Consider the following 26933-nt stretch of genomic DNA (forward strand, 5'->3'; position numbering starts at 1 on the left):
ACAATGAATCCAATAGCCTCTTTTGGCCTCCCAGACTCCAGGTAGGTACACAGAGCACAGGCACACATACAGACAACCATACAGATAAAAAAAAAATGAGGAAATACCTTTAAAACACACACACACACACATGGGCCGGGCGGTGGTGGCACACGCCTTTAATCCCAGCACTCGGGAGGCAGAGGCAGGCGGATCTCTGTGAGTTCGAGGCCAGCCTGGGCTACCGAGTGAGTTCCAGGAAAGGCGCAAAGCTACACAAGAGAGACCCTGTCTCAAAAAAAAAAAAAAAAAAACCACACACACACACACACACACACACACACACACACACACACACTACAATCTTTCAAGTTGAAGTTAAAAACATCAAGAGTTTAATGGTTGCTGCTAAGGTCTGAGAGAGAGAGAAAATGAGAAGTGTTGGTTGGTGGGTACAAAGTTTCAGCTAGGCAAGACAAATATGTACTGAAGATCTACAGTACAGCACGTGATGATAGATAATCATATTTTACTGTCTACTTTAAATTACTAAGAGAGTAAACCATGTGTTTGCACCACCCAAAACACACAGCTACATGAGGTAATAGATATGCTAGCTAGCTTGGATATAGAAATCATTCCACAATGTATACATATGTTAAAATCTTATAGTACACAATATAAATTCATTCATTTTTATTGTCAATTAAATCTCAAAGATGAGGAAATAACAAAAAAATTAAGCAAAATGGCTAACCATATAAACAGGTAGACAATTTAGAAATGTTTCACATACATAAAATCTTACTATCAAATTAGTATCTTTAAGGCAAATACAAAGCTTGGTGCCTCTTATTTGTTTTAATGTATATGAATGTTTTGCCTGTATATAAGTCTATATACCACATGCATGCTTAGTGCCCATAGAGGCCAGATGAGGGCATCAGATACCCTAGAACAGGAGTTACAGAGGGTTGTGAGATGCCATGTGAGTTTTGGGAACTGGACCCAGGTCTTCTGGAAGAACAGCAAGTGTTCTTAACTGGAAAGCCTTCTCTCTAGCCCCAAATCTGAGATTTTTAAAAAATAGTTTTTAAAAATCTATGTGCATGTGTGCTTATGTATGTTTATGTGCATCACGTATGTGCAGGTGTCTACAGAGACCAGAAGGCATCGGATATACTAGAGATGGAGTTACAGGTAGCTGGAAGCTGCATGATGTGTGTGCTGAGGACCAAACCCAGGTCCTCTGAAAGAGGAGTAGGCACACTGAACAACTGAGTCATGTCTCCAGCCTCTCACTGAATTTTAATGAAAACATTATATAGCACAACCAGCTAACTCAAAATTAACTTTCATAATATATTATAAAGGTTAAATTTTAAGGTACATATTTCATGCATATTTCTAGAAAACACAATATGTAAGAGTTTAAAGAATGATTCAAGTTACATCATCTGATATCCTGCCTTTTCAATATACCACTGTAACTATATACTATCATATAAATATATATACTATCATATATGATATATACCACTATATATAATATCATATATACTGTCATATAAATGACCCAAGAGGCTGCAGTGAAAAGCTGCACATAACATGCCATTACACTGTTTTTGAGACTGTCTCTGTCAAGATGAGAGCCCAAGATGTCACACAACGTCTCAAAAAATAAAAAAATAAGGCACTCTTGAAACAAACTTTATTTGAAAATGATCATCAATTTGTGGAAATCATATTCCTTTATTTTTCCTGTTTTGTTTATTAAAATCTTGCAAGTTTTTATGTTTGTTTATTTAGACCTCCTGAAAACCCAAGTGTGTGGTACACACCAGCAGTGCTCAGCAGCCACTGTGGAGAGCATTCCTAGTCAAAGGTTTGTCCCAGTTACCTCTTACCTCAGCGAGCCTGGCTGCAGCCATTGCTTTTAAATAGAATGCCCATTCTAGAGGGCAGGAAAATGGCTTACGAATTAATCATCCGAAAGATAGGAAATACCACTTTACTGGCCCACTTCTGAATAACTAGTGGGTTAACCACCAATAATTAGTGGTAAATAACTTCTATCACTAAAAAAAATATTAAATCTTGCAAAATTACTGTTGAAAAACATAAGAAAGAAAATTGTAATATTTGGACTGTAATTACTCTATATCCTAACATGAACGTGTTAGTTCCCAGAAGTCAGCTGATCAAAATCATCCTGCTTTTCTCATTAGGGAACACTGTCGGTGGAGAAACTCCTCGATATGTTTGATGAGAAGAATGTTAACAACTGTATAAGCACACTTGTCTACTGATAGACACCAAAACAGATGCTCTTCTACCTAAACACTTTTCGATTTCCTCACTCTTCAGGAGGAAATATGTTCTTCAGCAAAGCAGACTCAGAATGCCATGCACAGTTGTGTGGTCTAGCCCACTGGCTCTTAATTTGGTTCTACCAAATATCCTCATTTTATAACAATATTCTCCATCACCTGCTTTATAACTTTTAAAAGTCCAGACTGCAATGTGTCTACACATATAATTTCAAAGGAAAAAAATCGAAACAATACCTAAACTTATTAGCAAGAAAAGAATTTGCTAAATACATCCTTTAACAAACATATGGATATAACTATATCCAAAAACATGATGATAAAGTCAGATATTTAGAGCTAAGTGTAGAACTACTGTACATATGGAAACCATAAAGACTGATACATGTGTGCTATGTTTGTGAGTCAAATATTTGGTATGGTAACAGTCTCAGTGATGTGTCATCTTCCAAAATGATCAGTATGTGTGGTGGTTTGAGTGACAATGCCCCCATAGGCCCCTATATTTGAATGCTCAGTCACCAAGTGGAACTGTTTGAAAGGAATTAGAAGGATCAGGAGGTGTGGCCTTGTTGGAGTATGTGTCATCTTATTGGAAGAAGTATGTCACTGGGGATGGGCTATGAGGTTTCAAAAGCCCACAGCAAACCCAGTCTTTCTCTGCCTGCTGCCCATTGATTAGTATGTAAAGCTCTCAGCTACTCCTCCTGCACTATGCCTGCCTGCTCCCTGCCATCACAATAATGGACTATTCTTTAAAACTGTAAATAAGCCCCCAGTTAGACACTTTCTTTTGTAAGAGTTCCCTTGATCATGGTGTATTTTCATAGCAACAGAACAGTAACTAAGACAATACAGTCAAAGTGTCCTAGTTTGATTTCTAATTCACCATGACCTAAACTAGCTTGGGGAGGAAAGGGTTTATTTCATCTCACATTTCTCAGGTCACAGGCCAACACTGAAGTCAGGATAGGAATTAAAGCAAAAGCCATGGAGGACCACTGCTTCCTTTCCTGCTCTCCATGGAAGCTCGCTCAATTTCTTTTTTCTTTTTTATACAACCCCGGACCACTTGCCCAAGGAGTAGCATCACACAGAGTAGACTAGACCTTCACACAGCAATCATTAATCAAGAAAATGTCACCACAGACTAGCGTACAGGCCAATCTGATGGAGGCATTTTCTCAACTGAGGTTCTCTCTTCCCAGATGACTGACTGCAGCTTGTGTCAAACTGAAGAGGAACCAATCAGTACTGCTATTCCCCTCCCCCAATGACATCCATGTCCAAAACCTAGAGTCTAGGAATATGCTGTCTTAGATCAATCACCTAAGGAACTCTGAAGGCTGGATCCAATGAAGGACAATCTGGGTGAATACTGTCTTATAACATGTGTCTTGAAAATGAAGCTTTTTCTCAGCTGTGGACCATTAAAAGAAACAGCAGAGTAAGCAGAATTTAGAGCCCTTTTCTCGGAAAGAAACTATCTTTCAAGAAGGTAGTTCAATTTCTCTATAACTTGAAATATAATAAAGATTTTCTAACCAGGATTTAAAACACAGATTTGATTAAAGAAATTTATCACTCTGTTTTTAACCTTTACATGCAAAAAAAAGTAATCATAAAATCAAAAGACAAATTAAGAGAAAATATAAGAAGCCAATACATCTATTAAAAATTCAAAAATTGGGGCTGGAGGAATGACTCAGTAGTACTGGTTTCTCTTCCAAAGGACCCGGATTCAGTTCCCAGCACCCACACTGCAGCTCACAACCGTCTGAACTCCAGTTCCAGCAGGTCTGGCACCCTCACTGGCCTCCATGGACACCGCAAGCATATGGTGTACTTACATTCATGCTGGCAAAATATTTATACACATAAAATAGAAATAAAGCTAAACTTTAAAAAGAGATTTATTTTTAAAAATGAAAACTTGATACAAAAAATAAGCAAGAGAAATGAGCAAATAAACTACAAAGAAGATCAAAATGGCCCCTAAAATGAGATTTATTAACAATTGTATCTTATTAAAACTCTTACACTAAAAAAACAGAAAAAATTCCACTTCTGTCCTAAGAAAATTGAAGCTGTACTAAGCCTCGTGTCTGTCATTGGGCAAATACTGAACATCCTGACAGCTTTCTAGTCCAGTGGTCTTGGGGGAAATAAGACGGCACAATTCTTACACAATTCTTTGTCTCAATGTGACGAAGCCTATCCAAAGAAAGCAACCCCACACTTCCTGAGAGTGCACTTCCAACAACATGAAAATACAAGCAAGGTCATTAGTACCAACTTAGTCTTGAATCACACCTATCAACAACTCAATATTCCATACATAAAAGATCAAGTATGTTCTCGTTCATTTACGGCTGAATCACCTGCAGGTGGGAAAAAGGAAAAGGATGATATTTACAAAACATAAAACATAACTGCCTTTAGCTTATCGTTTCTATTGCAGAGGACAGAGGGTGTCGAAACAGAGCTTTACTTTCTGACTTTTCTCTCGGGTGTCGTGGAAGTGACAGAGCTGAACAGCCAGAGTCGCTGCTCTTAGTGGCTGCCAGGTTGAGGCCTTTGGAGGGACAGAGAAAGAGAAGACTGCTGGTTAAACGGGAAATCCTAGTGTTATCCTGCCAACTATAAAAAGTGGCCAAAAGGTATAAGAGGGAATTAGAAAGAGCGAAAATAGGTATTAGAAAGAAAAACTGGGCAAATCCCAGGCTGAAAACTGGAAGTCCTGGGGAGCCACCACTGACGAGGAAGGTTCAAATTCATCAGCAAAGCTTCTATGGAAGAAACGGAGACACACTAACAGGAAAAAAAGTGACAAGGTTCTCTGCAGATCAAAGCAAAAAACTACCGTTTGTATGGACACCAGCAAAGACTCAGCATGGATGGAAGCAGGAAAATAAACAGGCGCAGCGGAGTTTAGGTGCAGGAAGAAAAGCTGAACTAACGAGTCAATGGGGACCCCAAAATGTTAACGTGTCCTACACAGTGGCTGTTTCCACTCAAAGGTCCATAGATGTGTATGCCCTTAAAACTCTAAGTGACTTTAACTTAGCCTTTAATGCAACTAGCGTTTAGAAAGAGAAGATCTCAAACCCGGTGAGCGCTTCTTTGACACCATGAACTCACAGCCTCAACACTGACAGAGAGTAAGAAGTGAACAGAAGCCGCCCTGACACATGAGCCAGATGATTTGAGATTTCACACCTAACATAAACTGTAGTTTACAGACTGCCACAAATCTATTTAAGATCCCCTTGTCCTTCGACTTTACATGAAACAGGCTATAAGGAGTTAAGTCGAAGGAACAGCAAAACTCATGGATTAGGTGCACCTTGGCACAGATACAAATCACAGGACGTCTCTGTCCCTAGAGACAGATGGGGAGCCGTCACTTGCTCCTACTCAGTTTTCCACATTGAGTCAGACCTCTGAAATGTTTCCATTAATTATGAAAACAAATTGATCCTTTAGTCTCTTAAATTCATTTGTCAGTCCCAAAAGATCAATGAACTTTATTAAAAATATGAACGTGAAAGCAAAATTTTATGCTTGATCTCAAGAGCTTAATTTCTACCATGAAAACCACTTGATTATCAATTAGCAAATCCACAGACGTCAATACAGGGCTCGGCACAGGCTCGGCACAGTTCACAGAAAGCAGCGATGCACAGAGCAAGGGGGACGTTCAAACAGGTCACGGCTTTTCCATTGCTCAAGAATTCTTCCCAATTTCTGCACTTCAGCAACTGCTCTGCCCCACGCACTTCCTCTGAAGAGTAATGAACAGAACAACACACTGGGAAGTTTTCAGGATATGTGACTAGTTTGTTCATCTCTAAAACACTCTATACAAGAAATTTCCAAAGTCAGTAAACTACGTGCACAGCACAGGCAAACAGACTTTGGGAGAAACCTACATGCTTCAGTTGTGATCACGATTTCCAGAGAGAAAGGATGATAAAACATGACTAAATGACATCCTGCTACAGAAACTAAGAGACTGGCTTCGTAAGTCAGACATGTCTCAGTTACAATTCCTACTGCCCTGACACCATGGCCACAATGAACTTGGGGAGGAAAGGGTTTATTTCATCTTACAGCTTATAGTCCAGCATCGAGGGAAGTCAGGGCAAGAACTCAGGGCAGGAACCTGGAGGCAGGAGCTGATGCAGAGGTCATGGAGGGGGGCTACTTACTGGCTTGCTCCTCATGACTTGCTCAGCCTGCTTTCTTATAGAACCCAGGGCCCTCAGCCCCGGGGTGGCACTGCCCAGAGTGAGCTGGCCCCTCCCACATCTACCATCAATCAAGAAAATGCCCCCAAAGACCTGGGCAATCTGGAGGCAGGGCATTTTCTCAACTATAGTTCCCTCTGCCATAATTACCTGGGCTTGTCAAGTTGATGTCAAACTGACCAGCACAACTGACCCCTGTCACCCTGGTACACAAAGGAACACAGCACTGTTAAACCATAACTTTCATTCTTGTTCATCCCCAAGATCTCACAGTAATATTAATATCACATTATAAAACACTCCAACTTCTAAAGTCGCACAGTCTTTAGAAGTTCCGTTTCTTTAAAATATCTAAGTCTCTTCCAGTGTTAAAAGCCTTTCAAAAAAAAAGAAAAGAAAAAAGAGAAAGAAAATCCAAGTTTTACAATATCCAAAGTTTCTCTAAAATCTCTCTAAAATATTCAATCTCTCTAAAACTCCAAAGTCTCTTTAAAAGTTTAAAATCTCTCACCTGTGGGCTCCTATAAAATCCAATGTTAAGTTAAATATTTTGTTATTCCAAGTGGGAAGAACCAGACCAAAGTAAAACCAAAAATTCAACAGTGTAAAAATTCAGTGTTTTTGCACCTCACCCAGCCAGCACAGCAGAGCCGACCTTCTGGGGGTTGGCGGACACAGGGGAGCTAGCCTGGAGAGCATGCAAGCAGGAGAGCTGGTCCCACCCTCCCTCCTTAGCCATGTGGTGACATGGATAAGCAAGAGATGCCCTCCCCATCTTACCCCTTGCCACCTATGGCAGGGAGAAGAGCTGTCCCCAGGGGGCGCAAGAGCAGGAGGGCTGGTCCTGCCCTCACCAGCAGCAGCACAGGGGCAACTGGGCCCTGTACCTTGCCTGGGAAGCACACTAGAGCTACCCGGTTGGTGGGGTGCAGGTGAGTCAGTCCCACGGAGACGAGAGCAGGAGAGCAGCGCCTGTGCCCTCCGTCATATGCCATGTGGTGACATGGGTGGGGGAATCTGCCCTCCACTCCCCACCCCTTGACAATTGCAGCAGGCGGGAGAGCCGGCCTTGGGCGGCAAGAGGACAGAAGAGCTGGCCCTGTCCCTTACCAACTGCAGCAATGGGAGAGCGGGCCATATTCCTCACCTGGGCAAACAGTAGAGCTGCCCCTGGTGGTGAGAGCGCGGGAGAGCTGGACCCAAGGGCGTGACAGCAGGAGAGCTGGCCCCACCCCTTGCTACCTGCTGCACTGGGTGAGCTACCTGGGGCAGTGCTGGAGAGTTCACCCTGGCGGTGACAATAAGGGAAAGCTGGCAGGCTGGCCAACCCAGGTATATCCCAGGCCCAGAACCAGGGCTATGAGTTAGTCCACCCCAACATCCACCACATCTATGAACTGCTAGAGCATGTGACGCAGATGGATGGACCTGCAGATCCAAAGCTACAGGATCCCCATGACACAGGACAACAACAGAATATCCAGGAGTCCCAGTGAGGGCCAGTATCAATAGAGTAGCAGAAGCCAGAGGCCTCGAGCCAGACCAACGATCCATTGTAAGGAACACTTACAAGTAAAGACGTATGGACTAAGAGGTACACTGTATGACTCACTCAGCCACACTACAGCTTCCACGCTGAAACTTTGTTGTTGTTGTTTTGTTTGGAGGGGTCAGAAGAGCAGAGGGTGGTGGTGAGGGGATGGGGAGATGAGTGGGATTTGGATGCATCATGTAAAAAACAAAAAGAATCAATAAAAAGTTGAAAAAAAAAAGTTCAGTGCTTGACATCAGGGGGCTCACTCAGGATCCTCTGGACTGCAAAGGGCCCTAGACGAGCTCCACTTTTCCAGCTCTGGTGTCCCAGGCACACATAGCTTGTCCCCGAGGCTCAGGCCAGCTCTACTCCATAGCTGTCCTTGGTGGTTGTCCAATGGTACTTACATCTCGAAGGTGCTGGGGTGTCAGCTATAACTGGGCTGTAACCTTCACCAGTGACCTCTTCTGGGCTCAGGAACTCTAACTTTGCCACATGGTGCCAAGTCTCAGTCTCTCTCCATGACCCCTTCATTACCTGGGAAACTTACTTGTTACCAAGTTTGGCTGCCAGCACCAGGTACATACAACCTGGGCCCTCTGGACCACAGCTTCTGTGTGCTGTCACTGGGGACACACACCTAGATTTAAGATCTTGAATGGCACTGGTCTCTTCCTCATCACTGGTAATTTCTCAGCTGCAGCTGACCAGCATCAACTATTCCAATAAAACAAAGGTTTCACCTCAGTGGTACAGGTTTCTCTCTGGTTAGTCACCGTTTGTCCTTCAGCCCCAGCGGGCCAGAGTCACAGATTCTCAATTTAAAATAGTCAACTGCCCCAGTAGGCTTTAAAGACTCTCAAAACTTCCCTCGAATGTTCACAGGCCAGGCCTCCACTGTCTGAACTGCTCTTAACATGCTTATCTCCCAAGCTCCTGCAGGACAGTCCACTGAGCTCTGAGTACTCAATGACTTTTCCAGTCCATGATTCAAATGCCACCACAATCCTCCCCAAAACACATGCCTGTCACAGCAACACCCCATGATCCGGATACCAACTATTCAGGTAGGGTTTCTATTGCTGTGATAAAACATCATGACCAAATCAACCTGAGGAAGAAAAAGTTTATTTCATCTTACATCTTGGAATCTACCATCTGGGAAAGTCTGAGCAGGAACTCAAGGTAAAAAACCTGGAGGCAGGAGCTGAAAAAGAGGTCATGGAGTAGTACTGGTTACTGGCTTACTCCTCATGGCTTGCTCAGCCTGCTTTATTTTAGCAGCCAGAACCACCAGCCCACGGATGGCACCACCCACAATAGACTGGGCCTTCCCACATTAATCATCAATTGAGAAAATGCATCACGGGCATCCCCATGTCAATTGAAGTTCCCTCCCCCGAAACGACCATAGCTTGTGTCAAGTTGACATGTCACTACCCAGCACAAGAAGTGTATCAAGAAATAGAATAACCTACCCACTTTAAAAGTTTTATCTTCCTATCCACCAACAAACTAAACAGGAAAACAAAAAACATTAATATCATATTTTTATGAGATTAATATTTTCAATCTCCAAAAATAGACAAAAATTATACTCTCAGATTCTAAAATTAATTCTTTCACATGCTAAGGCAAGAATTCAGTAACAGGACACTTTGAGTGGTTTTCCAGGATAGCTAAGGGACCTGAGTTATTATTAGGGAATGTGTTGTTTGGTTCTTTCCACAATGGATGGCAGAAGAAAGCATATATAAGTTTCACAATTTAGACAGAAAGTGTAAAACTATCAGTGAAAATTGACTGCAGAAAACGGATACACAAAGCAGTGTTTAGAAAAACCCACAAGGTCTATAAAGTCTTTCCAGCTTTATCAGAACAGGGGTTTTACCTTAAAGTTTAAAAATGTTGACACTTTTATAAATAATACTAAGTTCAAAAGATTGTAAGAGCCAGAGGATCAGAGTCTGGTGTGAGCCTCTGTCTCCTGGTAATGTCAGGTGCTGCCCCCATCAAGTCTCACCAAAGGACAGGCCAAACATGCGCGGAGCAGGGTGACAACAGGCAGGCTAATGTGGATGGGAAAGCCCGGGATGTCAACCTACACAAGAGAACTACTACGGAATGCCAAGAGTGGGAGGACAGTCTTCCCCAGAGAAAGTATGATTAACTGTCCAAATGGTCAGCCCTGAAAACATTCATAAAAGTAACATCATACACACTGAAGTTATACTTAGAAATATACATGTGTTAAACAGATACACACCTGTGTGTAAAACAGCTAATGAAAAAAGAGGCCGGGGATCTGAAAGAGAACAAGGAGGGAGGGTTTGGAGGGGGAAAGAGAAGGGGAAATGATGTAATTATAATCTCAAGAAATAAAAATAAATTTTGAAAAAGAGAGAAAAGATCTTCCTAAAACTGTCTTGTGTCACTTGGGAAGGTAAACTGTTCTAATATGGATAATCATATGTCACAAAGAGCATCAATTCAGTTTTCCCATGGTATTTGACAGAGAATCTTTTATCATAAATTAAGTAGAGGGTGTTGGAGACAGGGTGGTGAGACAATAAAGCCACTCTCAAACATCTCTAGGATGAGTTGTGAAGGCGCTGGCCAGATGAACTCACACACTGAAGCAGCGCTCACAGTGACTCTACTAATTTAAAGCTCTTCACCGTAACTCAAGTTCTTCAGTTCGCAAACATAGACGTGTGTCTTCATAGAGTTCATCTCTCAAGATCACAGAGACTTGCAGCAAATATTAAAATCTTTAAGTCCCGCCATCAGGTCATTTTAATGACCTTTATCTCCTATTTTACCTATCTACCTTTACCTGTCTTCCTTGAAATGTGATACTGAGAATTATGTAAAGGAGTAGAGACGCGGGTCAGTTCAGAGGACAGGGACAAAGTGCTTTCAAGCATAAGAGAGGAATCTTCACACCATCACTTGTTTGGGAGGATCTTACAAAACAGTCTATCATCAAACATCACAACTAACTGTTTCAAATGTCACTTATCAGAAATGAGAATGTGTGACGTGTGCTTTGTAATTAACTATGCATGTGGTACGCATGCATGTATACTCCACAGTGGATACATGGAATTCAGAAGTTAAGTTTCCGAGACAGTTCTCCTCTTCTACCTTGCTGAAACAGGGTCCCTGGCTCCTGCCCCTGTGAGGCTTACTCCAAGCTGCCTCACAGCATCCAACCTTTCACCTGAGCTCCAGGGAGTGAGCACAGGTCCTGGGTTGTGAGGCTACCATTTCCACCTGCTGAGCCACCTTCCAAGCCCAGGAACATTTAATATAACCATGTTTACTAGGACAAATAATTACATCTGGGGCTGGAGAGATGGTTCAGCAGTTAAGAACATTTTCTGCTCTTTAAGAGGACCCGGGTTTGATTCCCAGCACCTACATGGAATCCCACAACCATCAGTTCCAGGGTATCTGATGCCATCTTCTGGCCTCCTCTGGCACCAGGCACATGTGTAGTACACAGACATACATGCAGACAAACCACCCATACACACATAATACAATTTAATAACAAGAAATAATTATGCAGCATAATTAAATAAGGAAAAAACACCAATGACACTCTAAAATGAAAGTAAATAGTATCACATTCTCTTCCAAACCTAGCCAAAGAGTGAAAATAGAAACTCTTCCCCATTCAGGACACTACTAACACTTCTAGAACCAAGGGTTGGGGTGTAGCATCACAAAATCATTAGGATAAAAATGTTAGGAGAGACCTTTGCAAAAATGTAAACAGCTGGACAAAATGGCATAGGCCTTTAATCCCTGCACTTGGCAGAGACAGATGGACCTCTATGAATTTAAGGACTGCCAAAATGACATGGTGGGACCTTGTCTCCAAAAACAAAACAAAACACAAAATTAAAAAAGAAAAAAGTAGGGAATGTCACTCCAAGACATTAGCTATACACTTTCTTTTAAAAAGTAAAAATGCGCAATGTGTACATTCACCAAAACAATCCATTTAAAAATTATTTGTAATGACTGTCATGAATGAGATTAAAGACTTACACACAAAACAGACAAACACTGCTGGAAGAAACCAAGATAAATATAAATAAAGGAAAAGGCAATCCTGTTCAACTGCCTGGAGGACTATGGGAGATGAAACATTAACGAGGCTAAGTCACAGAATCAATACTCCTCTCAAAAATCTCAATCTCATCTTCAGAAACAAACAGAAAAATCCATCCTGAAACTTACACAAAATCTCAAGGGACCCTAACTAACCAATGATGAAGGAAACAAACAGCAGGTAAAGGTTCTTCATTTCAAAACTCACTCTGAAACTGCAGTGATCCAACAGCGTGGCAATAGATCATGGCAAGGGACATAGACAAGGCTACGAACAGAGACCCAGGAAAGAGACCCCCGTGTATATGATGAACTGATCCTAAACAAATATGCCATAACTATTCAATGAGGAAACACTTTCAGTGTTGGTGCTGGGAAAATGCAGGACCTGCATGGAAAATATTAAAGTTGGATTAATTAATGAAATTAATTAGAGGCCCAACTTTAAGACCTAAAATGGGAAAATTCTTAGAAGAAAATGGGGGAATAAAATCACATCATTTGACTTGGCAGTGATTTACTGAAAACAACAGCAAAAACATAAGCAGTAAAGGAAAAGGATAATTGGGCTTTGGTACAAAGACTGTTGTGTATGAAGGTACACAGCCAATAAGGTGAGAAGAAAACCCCAGTATGAGAAAAGCATCTGCCAATCATATAGATCTGAGAACGGATTCAATAGCCAGGATGTATAGGGCATGCCTACAGCTCAATAAGCCCAGTTAAACACGTCCGATTCCCTGGTTGGCGAAGGGATAACTAATCTGGAGTGTCAGAGGACAGGAGAAGCAGTGGGTGCCCAACTGCAGGGCTAAGGGTGGCCAGCAGAGGCATCTGTGTGCAAATAAGGAAAGCCCCCAGGGAAGACAGCACCAACACTTGTCCAACACAGACCGGACAGCAGCATAAAGCAGTGCAAGGGGCTGGGAGGAGGCCCGGAGGGTGAAGGACTGGCTGTGCAGCTGGGAGAAATGAGTTCAACCCCCAGAAACCACAAACATCCAGGCGCAGCGGCACAAGCTGCAACCCGGAGCAAGAGGAGAAGAGAGGCGCCATGGGGCTTCCCAGCAAGCCTCACTAGCTAGTTCAGCAGGAAATGCTTCTCTACAAAGGTGAGTGAAATGGAAGGTGACAGCTGGCATTGACCTCTAGTCTCCATCAGCACACCTGTGCACACACGCACACACACACCTGCACACAGGCATATGTGCACACACAGATACCAATAACACTTATGCAGACACCCACATGAACATGTACACAAGCTACATAAAGATACAAACAAAAAAACAGCAATAAAACCCGCCAGTGTGAAGCATCACAAGAGACTTGATGAAGCAGAAGAAAGAATATCAAGAATGGAGGACAAAGGTGGGAAATCCTACATCTGTACGGTGATAAGGAAAAAACTAATAACAGTGAGCATGACTACAACCACCCAAGAACTGTGAGCTAAGATCACGATTCCAAACCTACAAATGCACCAATCAGAAGGAGGAGCTGAAATTACCACGAAAAGATAGAGAATGTGTTCAATGAAATTATAGCATAAAATTTCCAAAATTAGAGAAAAATTAATATTTAAACACAGGAGGCATTGAAAAAAGAAAGAGATATAACCAGAAGAGAAGCTCTCCACAACACAGTGGAATCTTCCAATCCCACCGAACTCCCAAAGACATTTTTCACAGAACTGGAGAAAAGAATCCTACAAGTCACAGGGAAACACGAAATACCACAAACAGCTAAAGCCACCCTGAGTAGAACGTGCCGCAGGCATCACCGTACCTGACCTCGGATGACACTGCAGAGCCACAGCAACACAATCAGCACGGTACTGGCATACTCAAAAGACAGCAGACCAGCAGAATCCTGAAAGAAACCTACACGGGTACAGCCACCTAACTCCTGATTTAAAAAAAGTCAGACACCAGAGCAAAGACAGCCTCTTCACAAATAATGCCGGGGAAATTGGATTCCTCAGTAGGAGAATACAGTCGGGTCGGTATCTCTGACCTGAACAAAAATTAATTCAAAATGGGTCAATGACTTTAATATAGGGCCCCAAACGCTGAAACTGCCAGGAGAAGACAGGTAAAATACTTCAAGACAGACACAAAGCAACAACTCTCTGAACAAAGACTCCAACAGCACAGGAATACTCCTAAGAACTGGCAAATGGAGTCACGTGAAATTAAAGTCCTCTGCACAGCAAAGAGAATAAGCACCAGGGTGAGAGGTCATTGGGAGCAGAGAGAGACCTTCCAGCCACACACCAGGCAAGCTATCAGTACCTAGACTACACAAAGAACAGCAAAAACTCAAACATCTAATCAATAAATAGGTTAATAAATTCAACACAGTTCTCAAAACATGAAATGCAAAGAGCCAAGAAATCCTTGAAAAGTGTTCAACATTTTTAGCCATCAGACAAATGAAAATCAAAACAGTTTCGAAATTCTATGTTACCCTCCTAAGAATAGCTGTCATTAAAAAACAAAACAAACTAACAAAATAAATCAACAAGTAACGAAAGATGCTGACAAGGCTGTGGGGAAAATCCCGTCCTCACTGCTGGTGGGATGTAAATTGGTCCGCCCACAGAATCAGTGTGGAGCGTCCTCAAAGAACTGAAAATATCTGTGTTGTTCTGGGAGTCACTTGGGTTCCCCGAGCAAACCTTTGAAATGAGGACTGTGGTTTTTAGTTTATGGCTTTTGTGCAGAGCACTGTCAGCCGAGCTTTCAGATATATGTGAACGTACATATGTGTATATGTATGTGTATATACACTTACACTACATCGTTGTGTCTGATTTTAGGTCAATATAAATTAATGTCGTTCTTTGAAGCCTTCCCAAACAACCTTGGCGTTGGAGCGCGTTCCCCACTATTCTCATTTCCTACATCATATCTCCCACATCCTGCTATCCCCACCCAACCCCCACTACCACCTATGGTTGCTTTACACTCTTCTGTGGTTACTCCATGTTGTATACGCACACCTGAGGATTTTGAGCTGTGTACCACCAATAAGAGAGAACGTGAGGGATTTGTCTTTCTGGGTCTGCATTACATTGCTCAGTATAATTTTTTCTAGTTCCATCTATTTACCTGCAAATCTCATGATTTCACTTTTCTTTACAGATGAATGGTATCAATACAGCCCTTGGTTACATCTCAGGTGTTAAGGGAAGGTCCCTATAGCTGAAGACACCACACACTTAGGACACATGACTTGGATGACTTGAGCTGAATCTAACCTAAAAGCCTCTTTCCTGTGGTCTAGGCTTTGATGGTTTCAGAAAATACTATGCAAGCTGCCAAGGAGGGAAACAATTAAAGAGTCCTACCCAGGTGGAACACCTTATAAACCACGACAATTGCCAGTATGGCAAGATGTGTATAGAGGTCCAAAAAATGGCACTCACGTATCAGTGGCAACCAACATGTCAGATTCAAGAAAGCAAATACCACAGTGTTTTCATAAGCAGGATCTATTTTAAAAATCTCGTTGGGCGGCGGCGGCAGCGCACACCTTTAATCCCAGCACTTGGGAGGCAGAGGCAGGCAGATCTCTGCGAGTTCGAGGCCAGCCTGGTCTATAAATTGAGTTCCAGGAAAGGTGCAAAACTACACAGAGAAACCCTGTCTCAAAAAACAAAAACAAAAAATCTGTGTGTGTATGTGTGTGTGTGTGTGTGAGAGAGAGACTGAGAGAGAGAGAGAGAGACAGAGAGAGAGAGAGAGACAGAGATTGAGAGAGAATAGGCATGATACTAGAGATGAGATCAAGACAGACAAGAAGAGACCTTAAGGGTAAAGAGAAGGTAACTGGATACCTGTGCCATGAAAGGAGGCGGGGCTACTGGGGTGAGAAGGGAAGCAGCCAGAGAGGAGATGGAGGAAGTCAGCTGTGCAGGGAATGGATTAAAGCCATGTGTGATACCTATGCACAAAAATGTTATAATGAAACCCATTACTTTGAATACAAACTTAAAAATTAAAGGACAAAAAACATGCAAGGGGGTTTGAATAGGCCATTCTCCAAAGAAGATAGAAAATGTCAATAAACACAAAAATGTTCAACACTTCAGTCAGGGGGAATACAAAGCAAAAGTACGGTGTACAGCCATGTCACACCCACTGGGACGATCATTGTAAAACAGAAACAAAGGGTGAAACGGGCAGTGATGGGACACGCACGGAAGAACTAAATCTCTCACACGCTGCTGCAGGACGGGAGACTTCCCAGGACCCAGGGGTCACATGCATGAATGACCTGGCAGAACTGACAGCAGTGACTGGGCTCTTTCCCTATTGAGGGCAACAGCAAGACTCACAACCAGAAACTAGACCAATGCAAGTTCCATCACCAGAGGACGACGCAATGGTGTGCGTGCAGCAATACTATTCAGCCATGAATGAGTGAGATTCTGCTACATGCTCCAAGGGTGAACAGGGACAACCTTAAATTCAGTAGACTACACAGAAAAAGACAAAAGGCACCGGGTTCCATTCATGTGAAGTATCTAAACTAAGCAAACTTCCAGAGATAGAAAGGGAAACAGAGGTTATCAGGATGTAGGTAAGGACGGAACTTAGCAGTTATTGATTACTGGGATTAGAGTTTCTATTTAAAAAAGAAGAGGAGGAGAGGAGGGGGAGCAGGAGGGGAAGAGGAGGGAGGAGTGGGAAGAAGGGAAGAAGGGGGAGGGAAGAGGGGAAGACAGTGGAGGAAAGGAAGAGAGGGAGGAGGAGGGGGAGGAGGAGGAAGAAGAGGGAGAAAAGAGCAAAGGCAGCAGCAGTAAGTGAGGCTGACAAGATGGCTCAGCAGGTAAAGGTACCTGCCGTCGACCCAGACGACCCAAGTCCAGTCCCTGGGGCCTACATGGCGGAGGGAGAGAACCAACTCTGGGAGTGGTCCCCTGAACTCCACACATGCACACACACACATGCACACACATGCACACGCACGCGCGCACACACACATACACACACACACACACACACACACACACACATATGTGCGCGCGCGCGCGCGAAATAAACAAATAAATAAACGTAGTAAAACTTTTAAAGTGTTGATGGTTATAGGACACTGTGAGTGTACTGAGCTCCATGTACAAAAGCCGGCAAAGTGGCGAATGTTAGGAAGTGTGTCTAGTTTAATAATGTAATAATCTATTTCCATTCCCGTTTTCTATAGAGATGGGTGACCAAGTGTCTACTCACCCCAGATAGGGCACCAACTGCGGACCAAGGTATGCTAAGCAATTGGATTTACTTACATGAACATGAGTGAGGGGCCAGCTATCGAATCAACACAATTGCTCTCTAATTTGAATGCTATTTCAGTTGTAAATCTCCATCAGAAGTTCAACAGGTCAGCAGCACTAGCAGGCTAAGCACGTTTGTTTCCAGGACAAGTTTGGGAAAGCGAGGACATACCTGGTAGAGCATGATGGGCTCGATGTTGTATCCTAAGATATCAGCAAAGTTCTTAGTGATGACCGTTTTCCCACAACCCTACAAACAGGAACAGCAACACGTAAGCGCTCAGTCCACACACTCAAAGCTGGCAAGCAAATGCTTATACCTTGTCTTACCTTTCCTCCAATTAAGCATATATCCTTCACCATGTGAGACTGCATCATTTCAGCCAGCAACTGCTTATGGCTTGGAGTCTGAATGAAACGGTCAGATGCAGAAGGCTGATTTACTGCTCGGGTCCCAGCTGGCACCTGTCATTTTAAAAAGGATAAAAAAAAAAATTCCATGTTTTTCTCAAAATATTAGTAATAGGAAGCACGTAATTTCCATTTAAAAGTCCCTTATTGATTTCTTACCTATCAACTCTATGCAACTCTTTTTCCATTTCAAACTAATAATCTTTATCAAATCTCCATATCAATTATTCCTCTAAAATTTAAGTTTCATACCATCAAATATGTTCAGAACATGTCATTTTCATGTTCTTACTAACTTGTCGTTAAAAACAAACAGTAGTGAGCATAACATTACCTTTTCTTAAACTCCAGTTCTAAGTACAAAATTCAAAGTTATCACATACTAGAGTCTTATCAATGAACTCTTCTTTCCTAAATGCCCTATCCACAGGTTCTCTCCACTCTTCTTAGCTTGCCACACTAAAGTATCTAGGAAAATCTTTCCTCCCACTCATCTGCTTTTGCTTTTAGTTTTTCTTTTTCCCCAGATTCATTCGGGTTTTGGACATTAACGGCTTTTTTCTTCTCTAAGGACATTTATTTTAAGATTTATTTTTCACTTAAATGTATGTGAGTCTATATCATATGTGCGTGGGAGCCTGCAGAGATCAGAAGAGAAAACCTCTGGAGCTCGAGTTCCAGGCGCTAGCGAGCCACCTGGCATGGATGATGGGAACTAAGCTCTGTCCTCTGGAAGAGCAGCAAGTGACTGAACTGCTCAGCTACCTCTTCTACTCCTCTAGGGATGTTTTTAAATTAAATTTTTTTTAACTCATACATAAACTTAAAAATCGTGTGTATAAGTAGGATACTCTGTGATGTTTCTACACTATGTATATGTCGGGTAATGTTTAGAAAAGACTGGTACTAACAGAAAAGGCTAACTAGCAGGGCCAGGAGGATCCTCATTTGCTTTGCTTTGGTTTTGCTTTTGCTTTTGAGGCAGTCACTCTCCCTACATTGCCCAGGCTGGCCTCAGAATCATGATGCTTTACCTCTCCTTCCAAGTGCTGGAGTTAACGGTGTACACCACCACATGGCTCTCTTTAAACTTATTTGTGATTTTAAAAAAATTAAAATCCTTCGACCGAGGCACTTGCAATATCTAATACTTTATCCCTGTCTGTAGTCGCTCAACCACACAACTGCACACAGGAGCTTCTTATTCCTAGCTAACTGTAACTCAGCCCCCACAGACCAACCTCTCTCCACCCCTTTCTTGCCCTGACTGTCCCAACCTCTGGTAACTACTATTCTACTCTCAACTACTATGAGATTGATCATTTTAGATCCTATGTATGGAGGAGACCATTTTCTCTTTATTGGCCTTCTGGGGCCCATGCTGTGCTGAGGACTGCGGGCATGGCTGGACTGGATACAACATGAACTCTAACAGATTAGTAGTTAGGAAGTGTCAGTATCAGGCCTGCACTTCAGGGAGATCACCTTGGTAACCAACACAGACGTGAACTGGACGGCATGGCAGGCAATGAACGTGCAGAGCCATTACCAAGGGAAACACATTACTGCAGCGGCTCGGATCTCCTGACAACACACACTGTGTTAAAACTGCCGCAGTGCCTGTCCACTAGAACACTCCTCCACTGTTTCTTCAAGACGCAGCCTGGGTCTCCTCTCAGAAGCTTTCCTTTTTCCTCCCCACAACCCTATGCCTTCCATCTCCAGACCCTGCACCCTTCACACCCCTGCGGTCCTCACTCTTCTGCCTCTAGCTCAGATTGGGACAGGACATCCATCTGAAGCAGGATGGGTGCACAGTGGCATCTGTGCCTGTCCAGAAACCCTGGCGACCACTCCCTGACCAGGAAACTTGGGTGGATCAAGAAGTCACTGTACAACTCAGCTGTTTAAGCTATTATAAAATAATAGGACTACTTCAGGACTACTGGGGTTCTCTACTGAGGAAAATGTTTCAAAGCACTATTTCTTTTTCTTCCATATTTATTTTTTTCATACAATGTATTTTTATCATGTTTTGCACCTCCTCCAACTCCTCTCAGATCCTCCCCCCCACTACCCACACAACTTCATGTTCTTTCTCTCAAACAAAAAACAACATAAATAAACCAATAAAACAAAAATGCCAAAACAAACAAAAAAAGCCCACAAAACAAATAAACACCATGGAGTTTGTTCTGTGTTTGCCAACTACTTCCGGGCATGGGGATTGCCCTGGAGTGGGGTTGTTACACTCAGTGACACCCACTGGAGAAAACCTTTTTCTCCAATGCTAGAGAGTATCCACGTGAAAGCACTATTCCTTAGCAAAAACTCAGGGCACAAAACATTTCCATTAACCAACACTTGATTTTCTCAGAGGCAAACCACACATTTGTGAAGGAAGGCTTTCCCCATTTTCTGGACTTTTCCCACTTAAGAGCACACAGCTCTGGGTACAGATGTGGCCACACTGGTGGACCTAGAGAGGTACGGCAGAGCCAAAGACTTACCGGTATACCAAAAGCCTGACTTAGGCCACTGAGTGTCCAGACTGAGACAGATTTTAGGATGAATAAAACTGGGATGACATACCTTAATGGTCACCTCTTTCCCTGCCACTTGGATTGTCACGTGAGCTTGGGAGATGTGGCCGTCAATCATCCTCTCCACTCTTACAATCTCTTTAGGAAGCAGGGAGTTTCCAGAACCTTGGAGCTCAAAGCGCTGTAAGTTACAAGATATGTAATTTACCTTTCATTTCAGAATATTAAATAACTGAATTTCTAGCTAATGACAACTGAAACCTTTCCATATTACTTAGACAAGCAGAGGTTTGAAGTTAATGAGACTATTTTACTTTCTACTCACACCACTCCACTAAAACAATAATTAAAGATGATATAAAAATAGTCGCTGAAGTCTACTAACAGAAAATGGATGCTCCATTCCTGAGCTGGTACAAGCTCGGAGTCCACATTTCTCGATAATACATTACAATTTGCTAGAAAGCGATGATTCAACTCTAGAAAACACTTAGGTGAAACAGGCCTACGCCAGGGGATCGCTGGAACCAGCACAGAGTAATGTGTTCCTCAAATTCGGGAAAACAGAAGTCAGACACTATCACAGTCGCTTTGTGCAGACAGCGTAACGGACTAATTCCAACAGTCAGTCAGTCTTGCACAGCAGCTGGGATGGTGCCATCTGCACAGTGTAGTTCTCAGTTTTGTGGAATTGGGCTTAGAAGGCGAGAACCATTGGGTGTTTCTTGAGGTGAGCCAAGAATGTTATGAACATTCTAACACTGACTGCATGCCCTTATACCAACTACTATATTAAAAAGTGCACACAGAGAGCAGATACACTGAAAACAGAATTAATTGAAAATTAATTAAAACCCATGCTTAAAGTATGTTCAATATAAAAAAGAGGGTTTTTAAAAAAATAAACAGAAAAAAACCTTATACTTATTTTAGAACACTATCACTATAATAAAGATATGCAGATCAATGACAGAATAATCGTCTGATATTGAAAAGTATTATACAAGTCCAGAAAATAGTTTTCAGAAGAAAATCACGTTCAAATACAACAGCTCAGTTAAAGTCTTCATTCTGAAGATTTACATCCCATAGGCAATCACTCCTTTCCAGAAACCAAAGAAAAAATTATCTATTTGTGCTACCATAAAACTGGAAGTCCAGTGCCTTACATAATCTGCACAGCATACAAGAGTGTAATGAAACTGCTTCCATACTGCAACTACAGGAATGGATTTCATGGAGAGTGGTAAAATTTCAGGGGAGATTCAACAGAGAGGAGCAAGGCACAGCCAAGGAATGAAGTTCATCCGAATCGGACCAAACAGCTGTTAGTCTCCAGGAAAGTAGGTGAAATTAAAGATGTGTCTTCCCAGCTACAGGACATTCTCTGAGTTGATCAAGGTTTAAGTTAGAGCACGCACAGTCTAGAAATGAACACAAATGTGCTCAAACACTTGCTGTACTGGTTATATCCTAACAGGTAACTCCAGGTGAAATGTTTCAGTAGAGTAAGAACAGTCAGCTAGATTACACTTCAGATAGCAGAGAAGCTCACCCTGCAAGGTGAACTACCACTTAGAGGACTGCTAATCTGACAGGTAATTCTGGAGAATGAGACATGATTCATTACACCTCAGAAAGGGATGATTGACACCACACTTCATAATTTTCCTACAAACTCAATTTCACTTAAACAAATGGAAATACCATTTTCTGACACACTTTCTCGAGGAGTATACTAACTGCACTGTGGTTTGAAATAAAATATACCACACTGATGTTGGTCTGTACGGCATCCATATTCATCCTCTAATTACCAATCCTAACACACTAACTCGGCAGTTCTCAATCTGTGGGTCTTAATAAGGGGGGGGGGAGTCGCACACAATCACAGGGGTCACCTAAAACCATCGGAAAACACAGATATTTACAATTCATAACAGTAGAAAATTACAGTTATGGAGTAACGACGAAAATAATGTTATGGTTGGGGATCACCACAACACGAGGAACTGTATTAAAGGGTTGCAGCATTAGGAAGGTTGAGAACCACTGCACTAAATGATCCACTTTCTCTGTCTAGGATGTGGAACACAAAGAGAAATCCTCGAGACCGTGTTCCTTAGCTACTAACTAAATATGTGGTCCTGTTCCTGGGGGGCTCTTTTCGGGTCAGTGGCTTCTAAAGCCACTGCTACTCTCCCACGGAATCACCCACGGGAGCTGAGCTAGTGGGCCGCAGGAGGCAGTTTAGCTGGTCCTCTCCTCTCGCGACAGTCTTCAGATACAATCCTAGGCCTTAGGAGAACATCGGCCATTTGGAAAATACCACACGTATCTATCCACCATCTCCAGAGCCCAGAACCACACGTGGGACAGAGTCAGTGACCAATGAAAGTTGCTTAGGTAGAAATGTAAGTGGGATGTTTTTCTTCATCCTCAAAATCATCTATGCTTTGACGTCTGAAGAGATGACTGAGCACTGGCTGCTCCTGATGAGGACTGGAGGTCAGTTCCCAGCTCCCCAAATGGCAGCTAACAACCATCTCTAACTCCAGTTCCAGGGCATCCAGTGCCCTTTCTAGCCTCAACAAGTACCAGGCATGCATGTGGTGCAGAGTCATACATGCAAGCAAAATCCCCATACACCTAAAATAAAATAAACCTTTTTTTTAAAAAACAAAACAAAACAAAACAAAAAAAAATCTATTTTTCCATCAAAATCTTCCTTTCCTGCTTGTTCAATAAAAAAAGTTCTACTTTAAGTGATGGAAAGTTACTAGAAATCTTTCCCATTTCAAATTATGACAATTCCATCATTCTAGCTCTGGATAAAAGGATGCTCATACATCACTCCAAAGCAAGATACAGTGATGTCCCAGAATGTCCTCCTCTTGTTACCCAACCCTACAGCCCATACACCCCACAAACTTCGGCCTTTGTTCTTATAAAGATGTCTGTCCATCCTGTCAGAAGAAAGAGACATTTCTTGAATTTACATCACCGCAGAGGCCCACCATCTTCGGCATCAACTCAGCAAACACTTTACAAGCAGACATCCTGTCCCATCTTCGTCATCTCCTTGGTTCTCTTCTGTCTACTGACTGTGGCTTACATTCCCACTTCACTAGCACTGCGCTTGGTAAGTCCATAAACAACCTCCAACTTCATAAACTCATATTCTCCCCATTTCACCGCCTCTTCCTTCTCAGTCTATTTTCAAAATTCTCCTTAATTTTCTCAGTAACTTCACTTTAAGGTACACAAGGAGAGGACCGTTTAAGAAAAGCTATCAATTGAAAGAAATGATTTACATTATGGTAAAGATACCTTTTACCTTCTAAGCGACTGGAACTTTTGCTGAACCTCACAGCCAAGAGTTAATAAAACACACCTTGAAGTCATTTAAGATTGCTATCCCACTGTGTACTCAGCCTGTTTGTTCTAATCTACCTTTAAGAGAACCACCAACCTTACTTGCCTTGGATTTCCCATGTAATTAACTTCTACAACCTAAGCTCTGCATAGCTATACCCTTAATTTATTACTCTTCTATACTCCTGGCCCAAGGTAATGCATGTGTGTTATAACCATCTGCTGGAAACAGAAAATAGGCTGAAGGTGGCCTTATAAAATGAATATCCAGTACAAACGCTGAATACAACGTGGATATAGGTTGGTAAGTCTGTTCACAATAGTGTTTGTAGGGCTCTTATCTGAGTGCACTGGGGTCAGTTGGAGTCAATGACTTCATCCCTTGTAAAACTCTGTTAAAGATTTATGGAAAATACCCTTCATTCCTCCCCTAATGTGATGCTTTCTGTACTGTTCAAAAAAAAAAAGAAAGCAAAGTCCTTTGCTAGAGACAGACATGGGCACACACAGAGGGACACAGACGCAGGGACAGATTTACCAGACAGCATTCAGGTAGGCACAGATTCGGACTCCTACAACAGCGAGAAAGAGACAATGGAAGACACAGATAGAAAGAAGTAAGAATTCAAATCTGGGCTTGCTCTTGATGAAAGGACACCAAGGGGAAGCACTCTGATTCCTTACCCTAACTCGACACCAGTGCATTATTGGTTAACTCTGAGTTGGACTCATGCAAAAGAATACAGGGTAGGTTGGGAGCAGTGAGAGAAAGACATCAAAAACACCCATTAATCCTGGACTGAAAAGTCCAAAGCTGACATCTGTTCATGTGAGGAAGGGATAAGGTCATGTTTGTCTGGATACCAAAACCGCATCGAATGGGATCCTTTTAAATCTGATGTTTCTAAGAGGACTTAGGTATCCATCCTTTTTTTTTTCCTTCAGTTTTTCAAAACAGGGCTTCTCTGTGTAGGCCTTGCTGTCCTTGAACTCATTCTGTAAACTAGGCTGGCTTCGAACTCAGAGATTCACCTGCCTCTGCCTGTCTGGAATTAATGAATGTGCCACCACCACTGGCTATTTCCTTTTTAAAAAGTAACCCCCTTATCCAGATACATAATTCTATAAGTCACCTGTTTCCATGACCGACCTGTGCCTCCACGGCCCTCTGACATCTCCACTTGGGTATCTAACATGCACCTCAATCAAACATGGCCAACCATGGGATCCTGATCTTCTCTTACAGCCTCTCCAGCCCCAACTTCATCATAAAATTCTACAATCCAAAAAGCTCGTAATTGCCCTAGACTATATGGCGGAGCCCTGCATCCAGGTCTTTAGCAGATCATATTGGCTCTACTGTGAACAACCTAAAATCTATTTACCTCTTACTGACCTCACAGCTGGTCAAAGGCCCCATAACTTCTCAACTGAATACTACAACAATCTGTTAAGTGACTTCCTCTGCTTTCTCCTCAGAGCTCCACAGACTTCTCACCTTAATCCTTAAATGCCGAGGTCTCCAGGATTCAGCATCCAGCTTTTCTTCTTTTTCTTTTGCTCCCATTGTTTATTTCATGCATCCCCGCGAATTCAACTAACACTCATACAGTAATGATTCCCAAGCACTCATCTTTTTTTTTTCCTCCGAATGCTCTGCTTACATGGGTGAAAGGGCCCCAGAGCCCAGTAAGGACAGCCATGGCATCCCCAAGATGGCAAACAGCATTCACTGCCTGGGAATCTCCTGCCAGGAACCATCCCATGCTCTGCACCTGCAGGCAGGCCCCAACAATTTATCTTTAATATCAAAATAGCTCTGGAAGCCAGGCTGTGCTGGCGAATGCCTTTAATCCCAGCATTCAGGAGGCAGAGGCAGGCAGTTCCCTGAGAGTTCCAGGCCAGTCTGGTCTACAAAGCAAGTTCCAGGACAGCCAGGGCTACACAGAGAAACCCTGTCTCGAAAAACCAAACAACAACAACTACAAAGCTCTAAATAGAGTGACAACTTAAAGGCTGCTGGACAAGTCCACTTAGAAACCTCAAGGTCCATTCTCCACGCAAACATACCCCTCCACTTTCTCGCGCTAACTAATAGAATCTCCATCAATTCACTTTTCCAATCGCTTCTCCTGCTCTCGCACTTTTGCACAGAGTTCTCTGCACCAGGCTTTTTCTTTGGGGCCACCAACTAGCTCCCAAGTCATGACACAGAGACTTAGTTATGGATGCTCAACCTTAAGCTTATGCTCATTTCTGGCTAGCTTCCCCTCTCCCCCCCCCCTTAACTAAATTAACTTGTTTCTCTTTATCTACATTTTGCCTCGGGACTTTTTCCCCCTGTATGTCTTACTCTGTGCTGGCAGCTGCCTGACTGGCTCTGGGTGTCTCCCTCATTCTCTCCTCCTCTTTTCTTGAGCCTAGATTTCTCCTCCTACTTATTCTCTCTGCCTGCCAGCCCCGCCTGTCCCTCTCCTGCCTAGCTATTGGCCATTCGGCTTTTTATTAGACCAATCAGGTGCCTTAGGCAGGCAAGGTAAAACAATACAACACATCTTTACATAATTAAACAAATGCAGCACAAACAAATGTAACACACCCTTACATCATTAAAAACACAGCATAAACAAATGTAACACACCCTTACATCATTAAACAAATGTAACAATATATTCTTATATCATTAAACAAATGCAGCATAAACAAATGTAACACACCTTTACAGTTAAAGTGATATTCCACAGCAAAAACAAATGTAACAAACCTTTACATAGTTAATGATCCATAACAGTCCTCCAACTCACCCTAGTTTTTATCAGCTATCGTCCACCTCTGAGACATTTCTTGTGCCTATTTCATTCCTATTTGTCACTGAACCAATGCTTTACTAGCCAGTATTATAAAATCACTATATTAGAATGTTGCTAGTGTCTGCTGCCCTAACCAGACTATAAATTCTCCAAGAGGATCCATCAGATAGCATCTGTTTCTGCATCCCTAGAATTCACTGTGTGGACTATTATTTGCCAAATAATGGATGCTCAATTAATGTTTGTTGAACTGGCTAAAAAAAACACTATGTGCAAGATCTTTCCAAGTTTCACAGAGAGA

General features: G+C 42.5%; 1 protein-coding gene across 1 annotated transcript in view; it reads right to left on the reverse strand.

Annotated features, from left to right (window-relative positions):
- The window catches only part of Vwa8 (von Willebrand factor A domain containing 8), a 342755-nt gene that overhangs the window by 227997 nt on the left and 87825 nt on the right, over nt 1-26933 (reverse strand). The window contains 3 exon segments of the mRNA XM_028878597.2: nt 17666-17743; nt 17824-17958; nt 20497-20628. Coding sequence (XP_028734430.1) covers nt 17666-17743; nt 17824-17958; nt 20497-20628 — 345 coding nt within the window.

The sequence above is a fragment of the Peromyscus leucopus genome, chromosome 9, assembly GCF_004664715.2.
Source record: "Peromyscus leucopus breed LL Stock chromosome 9, UCI_PerLeu_2.1, whole genome shotgun sequence".
In the NCBI taxonomy this organism is placed as follows: domain Eukaryota; kingdom Metazoa; phylum Chordata; class Mammalia; order Rodentia; family Cricetidae; genus Peromyscus; species Peromyscus leucopus.